Source organism: Dendropsophus ebraccatus, chromosome 11 (genome assembly GCF_027789765.1).
Source record: "Dendropsophus ebraccatus isolate aDenEbr1 chromosome 11, aDenEbr1.pat, whole genome shotgun sequence".
NCBI classification, from domain to species: Eukaryota; Metazoa; Chordata; class Amphibia; order Anura; family Hylidae; genus Dendropsophus; species Dendropsophus ebraccatus.
This window is the reverse complement of record NC_091464.1, coordinates 37,282,112-37,295,573: the sequence shown is the minus strand read 5'-3', so window position 1 is coordinate 37,295,573 and position 13,462 is coordinate 37,282,112. Positions and strand designations below refer to the sequence as shown.

At 42.6% G+C, this 13,462-nt stretch overlaps 1 protein-coding gene across 1 annotated transcript in view; it reads left to right on the top strand.

Moving 5' to 3' along the window:
* PDK3 (pyruvate dehydrogenase kinase 3) overlaps positions 1-13,462 on the top strand; it is a 48,187-nt gene that overhangs the window by 12,801 nt on the left and 21,924 nt on the right. The window contains exons 2-3 of the mRNA XM_069944488.1: positions 9,908-10,049; positions 12,944-13,015. Coding sequence (XP_069800589.1) covers positions 9,908-10,049; positions 12,944-13,015 — 214 coding nt within the window. The remainder of the gene's footprint in view (positions 1-9,907; positions 10,050-12,943; positions 13,016-13,462) is intronic.

Sequence of the window (13,462 nt, the reverse complement as noted above, 5' to 3'; positions counted from 1 at the left end):
TACAGAACTGTATTTCGGCCATATAAGTCAATAAACGATATAACACAGGCCCTTAAATGGGAAATGTGACAATTTTTCCAGTCTCCGGTGCTGCTGTATCTGCTGTTATTCACGCTCTGGTGCTCGTCTCTGGCCTTATCCAACCATGAATGTCCACTTGAGTTGGTATTTGTTTACTTGAGTTCCCTTTGTGTAATGTTATAATTTCTTCACAGATGAATCCACTCAGTGTAAGATGCAAGAAGCAGTGGGAATATATCTATTGGGCACTGAATATAAAGGTGAATGTGCTATAGAGATGGCAGAGGATTTCACAACTAAAAAGGCAGAGAATATTCAATGAAATTGTAGGGCATTTAAAACAATACTTTTTACTAGCATAAAACATACAACCAGTGTATAGTAAGTTTAGAAAAATACAAACAAGCGGCAGTAAAAGACCACCTGGTCCATGTAGTCTGCTCTTATATTATTATTTCCTTTATTTTTAGGATAGATATATGTTTATCCCAGGCAGGTTTACATTTACTTACTGTGGATTTACCAACCACATCTGCTAGAAGTTTGTTCCAAGTATGTACTAATCTTTTAGTAAAATAAAACAAATAATGGGGAGAGACTGTCATATGTTATATGTGAGGAACAGTACAATTTATGGACGTTAAATAACCTGTACATGGTTTACATTTACTTACTGTGGATTTACCAACCACATCTGCTAGAAGTTTGTTGCAAGTATGTACTACTCTGAGTAAAAAAAATAAAAAAAAATAATGGGGAGAGACTGTCATGGTATATGTGAGGAACAGTACAATTTATGGACATTAAATAACCTGTACATGGCATTTTTCACCAGTTTTCCTTTCTTTAGACAAGTTAGTCATTGGAGACTAGCTGCTATTATATTTTTCATACACTACCCCCCTCCACCCCTACACACACACACACACACACACACACACACACACACACACACACACACACACACACACACACAAAGAGATCCTGCTCTTCTATATGTCTATATCATGCCCGTGAAGCAGCAGCATGGAGGACATTATAGAGCAGTGCCAGAGTGTAAGCTGTGACTTCAGCACAGGGGTAAGGTATAGCATTTAGTACAAACTCCCACAGTCTTTGTGTCTATCTACCCTTTCTATACACTCCTCTTCCTCTTCTTTTCTTCCCCCGCCCTCTCCGTCTCTTTTCATAGACTTGTATGGACAGCATTAACCTACTTTTTTAAATTGATCCATCTTCTGACAGACTTTTTTTCAGAGTGAATGATTCATTTAGAAGCAAGGAAGTGAGCAGGAAAGGAGCCTGATTAAATGGAGAAAGGCACTTTTCTCTAAAAGGATATATTACTTAGTTTCCTATATGCACTTCAACTATTAAAGGGGTATTCACATGTTAACTAACATAGCTAAACTTGTAGGGTTCATCAAGATAAATATATTTGCAAATGTATTCGTTTAGAAAACTTCTCTCCTCCTTATAAAATGCCCTTTTTCCTCTCGTTGACAGCTCTTTGTCTAGGTTACCATCCACTGCTCTGCTCTAAAAGCAGTGGTCTGGTTGTTGAATATATATAGCTGTAATGTTGATGTATAGAGATACAGTGTAAATACTGTATGTATACTATAGCAATAAATACACCAGATCTTGCTTATAATGCGTTGATTTTGGGGAGAAAACGACCATTTATTACGCTGCTACATCTTGTAATGAGACCTAATCTGTAATGGCACGTTTACACAGAGAGATTTATCTGACAGATTTTTGAAGCCAAAGCCAGGAACAGACTATAAACAGGGTGCAGGTCATAAAGGAAAGACTGAGATTCCCTCTTTTGTCAAGTCCATTCCTGACTTTGGCTTGCAAAATTGGTCAGATAAATCTGCCTGTGTAAACGCATCATAAGACTCCTGGTGGTTTGATCAGTTCTTAGCTGTAAAACCACACATGAGAAGGCAATGGGACAGCTTGCAGAGTAGGTTTAGGTCAGTCTGTTATTTCTTTCCACCGGCTAAATAACATGCAGCTGTAATAATGGTAATTTCCAAAAGCAGGTTTAAAAACCATTGAATTATATCACCATTATTTATACATGGCCATGTTCATGTCCATCGCCATCTCCTTGTTGGCTTTCCTTCCAGTCACCGAGCTGCAAAACATTCTTCCTTTTAGATGTTGTTCCACAACAAGCAATGAGTGTCAGCAAGCTGATTGTGGATTAATGATTGGCTGAAGTTCATATGAGGCCAGTCACTTTGGCAGAGCATTGGTAAGCCTGCATTGTGTCTGCATATTCTCCTCTGTACTCTTGTAACACTTCATGTAATAAGTGTATTGAGTATGGATTCATTGATGTGTCACGCAGCTACCCAAACTGCCAGTATTGGCCAAATGAAGCCATGATAGGTTATAAACATACCTGAATTAGAAGACTAGTATACAAGAGGTAGCTTATGGAGGTAAGAAAGTACCTGGCAACAACCTTTGAACAGTTTCAGTTAAAGTAGTTGGCCGCTTTATAGTAAAATAGTTCAGTGTACAGTATTAGTATGTATACTCACTGTATATACTGACAGCAGCTCCCTGTGTACCTCATAGAGCTAAAATCAGACTCCCCTCCTCCAGGCTGTGCTGCCCTACTGTGTGGTGTTTCTGTACATAAGCTAGCCAACATGGAGGAGCATGTGACCATGCTCAGCCCCCCTGCCCCCCAGTGTCCACCATAGGCATATAAAGGCTCAGTGGTGGACACTGGGGGCGGGGCATGGTCACATGCTCCTCCATGTCAGCCATCTTATGGACAGACTCAGCACAGAGCAGGACAGCACAGCCTGGAGGAGGGGAGTCTGATTTTAGCTCTGTGAGGTACACAGGGAGCTACAGTCAGTATATACAGTGAGTACACTTACTAATACTGTATACTGAATAATTTTACTATAAAGTGGCCAACCCCTTTAGGGCCTAAAGGGGTTGTTGGACGGAATGGTTGAATTTAAATATATATTTGAAAATATGTCATTTTAAAATACCAGATATGGCCAAAGCTGTGATATCCCCCCTAATCTCGATTGTTTTAGCCACATATATTGCAAACAGGTCAATAAAATCAAGCACAGAGCTTACTCATCTGTATAGAGAATTAGAGTATTGCTAGTAGGAAGGGTCATTAAGAAAGTGACTCTGTGGAATCCTCTAGAAGTAACAGCATTCCACTATGGGAATGGGCTGACATTTATCAAGAAAAAGCAGCCTTCATTATGAATAGATCATGGTCATTATTTGCGGCCATCGTTACTAATAAACGTCCATCTTTTCACAATAAAATCCTGTCATGGGAACATAGCCCTAAACTGTTCCTTGACGTGACATCAGCACAAGAACTGTACCATACAGCCAAAGTGAGATCCGTAGACACATGGTTTCATGAGTTTGGGGTGGAGGAATCAAACTGCTTGCACAAAGCCCTGACCGCAAGCCCAGTGACCATCTCCAAAATGACCTGGAGAAACCAAGTGTGAGCCAGATTTTCTTTTCCAACATTAGATACTGACCTCAGCTAAATTGTAATACCACACACAACCTGAGGACAGTGGTGCTGCTGTTTTTGAAAGAAAGTAGCTGTGTTATTTTCTCATCCTGGACAATCCCTTTAACTTCTAAATTATAAAAACATAAACAATAATTATCCCATGTAAATCAAGTGCCATGTTCTGTTCTCTTAAACTGGTCCTCTTCATCTGCATGTGTTACCAGTCACTGTGATGTCTGTCCCTTTGATTCCTGTCCTGCTGATGATGTAGACTGGGGGAAGCCATCACTAGTATCATATGCTGTGATGCCATGCCCCTTAGAATATAAGAAGAGCTTACTGCTGTGTAATGTTACAAGTATATTTACTGAAGGCCGCCAATAAAATAGTGTCCGCAGGACAACCTTCACATTTTAGCAGCTATGAATAGAGCCAAGTTTCCACAGACGTAATGTAAAATGTCAAATCAAATGACAAAGAAGCCTGAAGCCATAAGGCAGTAGAGAATATATCCTTCTGGTACCTGGTGGATCTATCTTGCTCAAGATTTTGTATCCATGTGAAAATCTTAAAGCGAACGGACGGGTGATGGAATGGCTGGTGTCAGAAAAGATCTTTACTGCCGCTGAATTCGGATGCTGGCGCAGCACACAATAGAGTGTGCGACTAGAGCCGCACCCTCCTTTGTGTGAACTGACTGGTTTTCTGCGGCTGCTATTCAATGAATAGCGGATGCAAAAAACTGACATATCAGTTTTTTGCAGCGCCGCTAGGGATCCCGGCGCTCCCGGATCCTGGTGCAGCACTATGTAAGTACTGTGTAATCACAGCCATTGTTACAACAGACGTGATTACTATGGTACTTACGTAGTGTGAACATAGCCTTAGAATGTTTAAAGATGATAATCTGTAGGCTGTCAACACAATTCAGGGTGCTTGTGGGGAATTTGCTGGTATAGGTTAGAGTTTGCCGTTTTGCATATAATCTAGTTCCCTAAAATATGGGCCATTACACTTCTAAACAGGATGAGTTTGTTGTGGTCCTGTACCATTGAGTACACTTATGAAAGTCATTAAGTGTTCCTCCGATAGAACAGAATTTTTTTTTATTTATTTTTTGGTGGGATCAAATTCATTATAAATGGCCTTCGATAAGTGTTCTGCCTCTTAAACGTTGTTCTTTGAAGGGTAAACATTTGATGAAACCTTTGTAAAAGGCTTGTAGCCACGTATAAGAATAACCTTTTCCGGCATAGTATTTGGGAAAAATGGGCAGAAAATAGAGGAGAACTCATTGATTAGAGAGGTTTATAAAATGATTGTAGCTGCGCTTTCCGGCGGCCATGTTAATTAACTACACATTGTACATAGCAATTTCTGTGGGGGTGAGGTGGGGGGAAATCTGTCCTTACAATTCAATGAATAGAATTGTAAAAGCTTTTAAGAAATTGCAGGTCATAAAGTACTGTGCTGCAGTGGTGTTACATTTACTGTTCCAGAGCTGTGTGACGTTGGTAGATCATCTTCTAGCGTGAGGTGGTATTGCTAATATAATAGAGAAATGGTGGTCATTGGCCGCTTAGGAAGGTGCTAACATGCTAATCCTTAAGGACTATTCTGCTATGAGAGGCACAAAGAAAGACCCGAGTGTCATTACAGATAGTAAAGAGTCTTCTTTGGTAATGAGCAACTTGTCTGTCTTCATGGTCAGATAAGGAACTGTTTAGGAATCTGCTCACCGGTTAGAAATCCGTTAAGAAACTTTTCAATTGGTTCTATTTGCCTTATTAACTTTGTCTCCCTGCTAGGCACTCTAAGCTGTCCATTCCTTTTACAGCACATTCTGTGGCTTCCTGGCTGCCTCTCTGTGTTAGCTGAAGTGGTCAGGATGGTTACTTATTCCCTCACTGCTTGTCTCCCATCTTCACACTGACAGTAACCAGGCCGTGGAGCTGTCAGGATGGGACTTGGCATAGCAGAAGTAAACACAGAATAGCAAAGTGCAGAGCACAGGAGCAAAATGCTGCTGACCAGAACAGACTGACCAAGACTGGAGGTGCCTGCCCTACACCCAAAGCAGGAAGTGAAAGCAGGCCAGGAGCATGAAGAGAGGGGACCTGAGGATAACCCTTTGAAGTATATTTATTAATCTAGTTTTGACATTGTGTAAACCTGTTAGCTTGCAGATGAGTTCAAAAATGTAGTTTGAAAATCTGATATAGTAGGTATAAAGCAAAAAAAGAAGAAAATAAGCCATTGAAATCCAACATCTGTACTTTGCCTGTTGGGATAGTCCGACCATATACAGTGCAGAACTTGGGCTTTAGTCTAGTGCAGGAGTGTCAAACTCAAATACACAGTGGCCAAAAATCAAAGAATTGGACAAAGTCGCAGACCAACCTTGATAATTATTAGAAAATGTGGCGGTCCTGGCATTGTCAGAGCAGTGTGCGGCGTTCCTGGCACTGTGAGTGGTGTGCATCTCCCAGTGTTGTGCACTATGCTTTGACATGATTTAAACCCCAACCCATGTAATAGCCAACCCTCCCCCCCTCCCCAATATGGCCCCATGTAGTAGTCAACCTAACCAAAATTGGCCCACATATTAGCCAGCCCTCCCAATAGTGCCCAAATAGTAGCCAGCCCCCAAGTGTCCCATGTAGTAAACAGCCTACTAAGTGGCCCATATAGTAGCCAGCCCTCCCTCCCCAGTAGTCTCATATAGTAGCCAGTCCTCCCCAATAGTCTCCTATAGTAACCAACCCTCCCCAATAGCCTCTTATAGTAACCAGCCCTCCCCAATAGCCTCATATAGTAACCAGCCCTCCCAAATAGTCTCATATAGTAGCCAGGCCTCCCCAATGGTCTCTTATATAGTAACCAGCCCTCTCCAATAGCCTCATTTAGTAGCCAGAGCTCCCCCATAGTGTCTTATATAGTAGCCTGCCCTCCCCAATAGAATCTTATATAGTAGCAAGCCCCCAGAACAGTTGTTAAAGGAAACCTATCACTCGTGAATGGTGCCCCGAACCAACCCTACCCCTGGATACAGCCCCCCCATACTTACCCCATCCTGCCGGTCCTGTCACAGAGATACAGCCGACCCCCTCATCTTCTTATGTAAGTATGGGGGGGCCGTATTCAGGGAAAGGGTGGGTTCTGGGGGCCGTCCAGGGATGACAGCTTGACCCATTAGCTTGGACTCACCCTTTTCTGTGGCCCCAGAGGCCACAGGAGGCGCCTAACGCAGGGCATGTGCGATGACATTACTGCGCTGCCGGCGTTGTGACACCACTCACATACTCCTAGGCAGCAGACTAAAAAACTGCCTGTGCCCTACAAGATTATAATCTGGGTAGTCTGAGCGGCTGTCTGGACCACCCATATTATAATCTAATGCGATCTCAGCAGGCCAGATGCAGCTCAATCTGTGAATTGCCAAAAATAATTGGCCCGCGAGCCAGAGTTTGACATGACTGGTGTAGTGGTAGCCACAGGGGGCAGAAAAAATGCACCATCAAAGTACAACATGCTGTTGTATGTTTTCTTAGGAAGAGGAAGATTATGTGTGGCCCAGTTGCTGATTGGAATGGTGGCCGACCCAAACATGTGCAAACCCATGACTTCATTCAAAACAACAATGTAAAATAAAACCAAAATAAGGGCTGAATTTTAGTCGTAATTTTTTTTCTTTTTTATCTAATAATGTGATATTATAACATAGTGCGCACATTGTTTAAAGGGGTTATCCATTGCTACAAAAACATGGCCACTTTCTTCTAGAGACAGCCCCACTCTTGTCTCCAGCTTGGGCGGGGTTTTGCTGCTCAGCTGTATTGAAGTGAATGGAGCTTAATTGCAAACCGCACCTGAACTGGAGACAAGAGTTGTGCTGTCTCTGAAAGAAAGTGGCCATGTTTTTGTAGCGCTGGATAACCCTTTTAAAAAGGGAATTTTCCCATAGACTAGTTTAACACTTTATATTAGATTTAAAGGGGTTGTCTGATAGAAGACTGCTGTAACCTTTTGCTTAGGCGTGTATCTCAGACATCACATGTGGACAAACCACGCCTGCATGCAGCGTCCAATAGCTGCACAGTGTTGCCGCAACATTGGTGACATTGGCCTTGTTTCGCCCGTATGTCTTGATAGGGATGTGCACCTTCCCCCTCTATGTCTAAAAGGACTTACATCCCAGATATGAAATCGCTGTAAGTGAGCACCAGGGGAGCATAAGGTTTCATTTAGTCGTAAAACTCTGTTTTGCGAAGAATTAAGATCTGTTATCCTTTAATGAGAGAGAAATATCAAAAAGAAAATTTGCGGCAACAACACAAATAATAGAACTAACCCTCGGCTCAGCCTCCTCAATGTGTATTACACGAGGGAGAGAGTATCGGGAGCTGGAGGTGAAAGAAACCCTTGATTATCGAAGAAAGGAATTGGAGTTTGCCAACCTAGGGGAAATTCAGCCAGAAAAAGACTTGTTTAGTAAATACTTAAACGGAGTGGTTTCTTTCAAAGGACCACTATAATGTCAGGGTAATTGGTCTAGTGTTGGAAGCAATGGGTATTTAATAATGTAAGTGCAATGTGGCTTATTCCGAGTGTTTATATTGTGGACAAGGCAGCTATTAAAAGAGGCCTCATTGTGGAAGTCCCTTTACATATGTGAGGGAAATTATGGTTATTATCCTTATTAATAGGGAGTGTTTTTCCTTCTGTTTGAAGCCATTTTTGTTCAGATTACCGATTACTGGTCATTTGTACTTCATGTACAGTGGATTATATATCCCCCTCTCCACCCACCAGATTTATAATATTCTCCTGGGATTTTGTGAAATGCAATTTGTCTTTTCAAAAAATCTAATTGTAGTCTGTGTAAATATCAGTGAGCCTTATCAATACAGCGGCTCCTAAACATAATAATTACTTTGCTTTGACTTAAAGGGGTTCTTCACAATTTTTTTTCCTTTGAAATCAACTGGTGTCAGAGATATTTAGTTTACTTCTATTAAAGAATCTGAAGTCTTCCAGTACTTATCAGCTGCTTATGTCCTGCAGGATGTGGTGTTCTCTCCAGTCTCTCTGCTGCCACCTCTGTCCATGACAGGAACTGTCCAAAGCAGTAGCAAATCCCCACCTCTCCTGCTCTCCAGACTGGAAAGAATACACAACTTCCTGCAGGACATACAGCAGCTGATAAGAACTGGAGGACTTGACATTTTTTAATAGAAGTAAATTACAAATCTCTGGCACTTTATGACTCTAGTTGATTTGAAAGGGAAAAAAAAATGGTCAACAACCCCTTTGGTGCTGTCTAATGGTGCGTTTACACAGACAGATTTATCTGACAGATTTGTGAAGCCAAAGCCAGGAACAGACTATAATCAGTGAACAGCTCATAAAGGAAAGACTGAAATGTATCCTCTTTTGCAATCTATTCCTGGCTTTGGCTTCAAAAATCTGTCAGATAAATCTCTCTGTGTAAACGCACCCTAAGGATGACCACTCATGTCCATATGTCCTGTTAGGGAACCCCTTCTCTACAAGCCATAAGTCCTAGTGCCTTCCTTCTTTACATTGTCTGCTGTTCATTTGAATGTCCACAAATAAAAAGTAATAAAATGTGTTTAGAGCAGAATATCATATATATATAAGGCAATGTTCACAATCTGTAGAATAAAATAAAGATACGATAGTAATTTTGAGGTTAAAATTTCAGCCATATTTTCAATATAACAGTTCTCTCAATTGAAGTCAAGGGGAAATTGGCCGTCAATGCACACACCAAATAGGATAATGGCCATAATGGAGTACAGCCACCCAAACAATGACCATCCTAAAATTTACGGCCTGCTTTTGCTAGATACAGCAGTTTTCATCTGTTCACACATTGCTTTATTTGTTCAAAATTACAGTCATATTTATCTTTTATTTTACTGTGTGTGAACCTAGCCTTATAGGAAACATGTTATCACTTTCAAGCAGCTTGAACCTTGAGCCATCAGGATGGTGACTGATGGATTCTGCCTGCCTTACCATCCTTTCTTGAGAGATCTATTAATCAGGAGAGAAGCTGATGGGGACCACCAGTGATATGTTCATCCAGCGTGACAATTGATGACAGAATTTGATAATTTAAAGGAGTTTTCTAGGAAATAGGTACTGAGGAGCTATGTATAGGGCAGCTGTACAGTCAGTCAGACAAACTGTTTCTGGACCCACTCACTATGTAGTGTGGTGCCGGACAGCTGATGAATATCCTATGGACACCTCATAAGTATGTTTTTCCCGGAAAATCACTTAAAATCGCAGTATTTTTTCCCAAATGAGTAATGCTCTTGATTTTTATTGCAGGACGCAACAATGCCTGCGAGAAAACATCTTACCTCTTTTTGCGGAAAGAACTTCCAGTACGGCTGGCAAATACACTTAAGGAGGTTAACTTGCTGCCTGAAAACCTGCTCCAGAGGCCATCTGTGAAATTAGTACGGTCCTGGTAGGTTAGACTTTATATTTTCTTGTTAAAATAAGTTTATAGGATTTTTCAGGTATAACATTGATGACCCATTGATCCTTGTTCACCAATGTGTTGGTGGGGATCTGACCTCCAAGACACCAGAAGAAAGGTGTCTGGGGATCTGACCTCCAAGACACCAGAAGAAAGGTGTCTGGGGATGTAACCTCCAAGACACCAAAAGAAGGGCATCTGGGAATTTTACCTCCAAGACACCAGAAGAAAGGTGTCTGGGGATCTAACCTCCAAGACACCAGAAGAAAGGTGTCTGGGGATGTAACCTCCAAGACACCAGAAGAAAGGTGTCTGGGGATGTAACCTCCAAGACACCAAAAGAAGGGCATCTGGGAATTTTACCTCCAAGACACCAGAAGAAAGGTGTCTGGGGATGTAACCTCCAAGACACCAGAAGAAAGGTGTCAGGGGATTTAACCTCCAAGACACCAGAAGAAAGGTGTCAGGGGATCTGACCTCCAAGACACCAGAAGAAAGGTGTCAGGGGATCTGACCTCCAAGACACCAGAAGAAAGGTGTCAGGGGATCTGACCTCCAAGACACCAGAAGAAAGGTGTCTGGGGATCTGACCTCCAAGACACCAGAAGAAAGGTGTCTTGGGATCTAACCTCCAAGACACCAGAAGAAAGGTGTCAGGGGATCTGACCTCCAAGACACCAGAAGAAAGGTGTCTGGGGATGTAACCTCCAAGACACCAGAAGAAGGGCATCTGGGAATTTTACCTCCAAGACACCAGAAGAAAGGTGTCTTGGGATCTAACCTCCAAGACACCAGAAGAAAGGTGTCAGGGGATCTGACCTCCAAGACACCAGAAGAAAGGCGTCTGGGGATGTAACCTCCAAGACACCAGAAGAAGGGCATCTGGGAATTTTACCTCCAAGACACCAGAAGAAAGGTGTCTTGGGATCTAACCTCCAAGACACCAGAAGAAAGGTGTCTGGGGATCTGACCTCCAAGACACCAGAAGAAAGGTGTCTGGGGATGTAACCTCCAAGACACCAAAAGAAGGGCATCTGGGAATTTTACCTCCAAGACACCAGAAGAAAGGTGTCTGGGGATGTAACCTCCAAGACACCAGAAGAAAGGTGTCAGGGGATCTGACCTCCAAGACACCAGAAGAAAGGTGTCTGGGGATCTGACCTCCAAGACACCAGAAGAAAGGTGTCTGGGGATCTGACCTCCAAGACACCAGAAGAAAGGTGTCTTGGGATCTAACCTCCAAGACACCAGAAGAAAGGTGTCAGGGGATCTGACCTCCAAGACACCAGAAGAAAGGTGTCTGGGGATCTAACCTCCAAGACACCAGAAGAAAGGTGTCTGGGGATGTAACCTCCAAGACACCAGAAGAAGGGCATCTGGGAATTTTACCTCCAAGACACCAGAAGAAAGGTGTCTTGGGATCTAACCTCCAAGACACCAGAAGAAAGGTGTCTTGGGATCTAACCTCCAAGACACCAGAAGAAAGGTGTCAGGGGATCTGACCTCCAAGACACCAGAAGAAAGGCGTCTGGGGATGTAACCTCCAAGACACCAGAAGAAGGGCATCTGGGAATTTTACCTCCAAGACACCAGAAGAAAGGTGTCTGGGGATCTAACCTCCAAGACACCAGAAGAAAGGTGTCTGGGGATCTAACCTCCAAGACACCAGAAGAAAGGTGTCTGGGGATCTGACCTCCAAGACACCAGAAGAAAGGTGTCTGGGGTTCTAACATGCCGTAAAAGTAAAACAAATAGCTGTAACCTACTCTTGAAATCAGTTTGTGGTTTATTTGCCTGCTACATACGTTCCTGTGCATTATCAGTTTAGCTTTAATGGGCACCATACACAATTTATAGGTGTCCAGACTCTCCACTGACTGCAGATGTTCAGGTAAAAGGATTGCGTTGGATATCGCCATTGTTCTCAAGGAATACAGGCCGCTTCCAGAGGTGTCCTGCAGCACCTTAATCTTACCAATAAGAGCACATGCATGCAATATTTTTCACGTTCTTATGTGTATTGGAGGCATTCCTAAATCTAATGCCCTCTGTCAGACTGTTGTCTAAGAGTATACCGCATGCTGGCTCCTAACTACATGAGAGTATACAGGTAAGAACAGTATAATGGCTCAGATTAATCAGTCAGTGTGTCTGATTTGTGTCTCTGACAGATAAATCTGGGCCATAGAGTTTCACATTGAGGAAGCATTTCAGAGACTAATAGAGTTGACAGCGATTAACCTAAAATGTGGAGTCTAGGATATCCTTCTGTTATTCACCCTTAACCCCTATGGGGGGTTTAATTCCCGGATTACAGTACTTTGGGTAGTCCCCAGATAAGAGCAGGTTGTTGCAGGCTGCAATAGAAACATTGTCAGAACAAATCTAGGTTGGTACTAAACAGAAAGTTCCAGGTCCAGAAATTCATAGTAGGTGGCAGAGTTGAAGGTCAGGTCATAAATAGTTCGAAGCAGGGTCAGACAAAAGTCAAATGAGGTTAAAGGCAGGAATCTCACCACCAAGGCTACTGGAAGAATTTCGGGAGCTGGTCTCTGGTATGGGTCCCTGGCAGCTGATGTCACATACCACCACCGTTTCTCAGTCCTGCAGATAGAGCCGTGCACAGCACATTGGAGGGTGTCTAGGTGTCTTCAAATTGGGGCCCCATGGTTTTGGACAGTCAGACATGCCCTCCTTTAGGCCAGATGGAGCTCTGCGGCATCTCTAATCTTCAGCCTTGCAGTAAATTCAAAGCTTTACAAGTTGGTATTTGATTATTTTACATGAAGACCTAGTGAAACTATGTAATAGGCAGAAACAAGCCTGAAATTTCAAATACAGAGGAGCTGTAGTGTAAACTGTCCTTTCTGCTTCCCTTTTAGGTATATGCAGAGTTTTCTTGAACTTTTAGAGTATGAGAATAAGAGTCCCGATGACCCTGATGTCCTTTATGAGTAAGTAAATTGCTCCTCTGCTAATATACGCTTGTGGGCATCGCATATTTTTTTCTGCTGCTGTAAAATCTCATCCAATTTACGGTACTGTAATCCGCTGCAGATTTTATCTCAAGGTAAAACCCTAACAAGTTTTGTTGTTGCATACATTGTCCAGTAAAAACAGCAGACAGCAAATAGCATATGCTTAGGGCAAACAGGCGGAAATTCTGAGCGGCACCCTCCCCGCGGACTCCACTTGGAATCCAATTCTGATGTCAATTCTTTGAGCGGAGAGCAGAGGTGCACAACACATTACATTGAAACAGTGAGGCAGACGGCAGGGGTTGCGCTTGGAATTTCCGCCTGTGTGAACGGGCCCTAATAATCTGATTTCTCATGAATAAAGCAGATTACCGTTAATATTATTGAGAATTTAACATCTCATAAGACCAGGTGCCGCTGCTT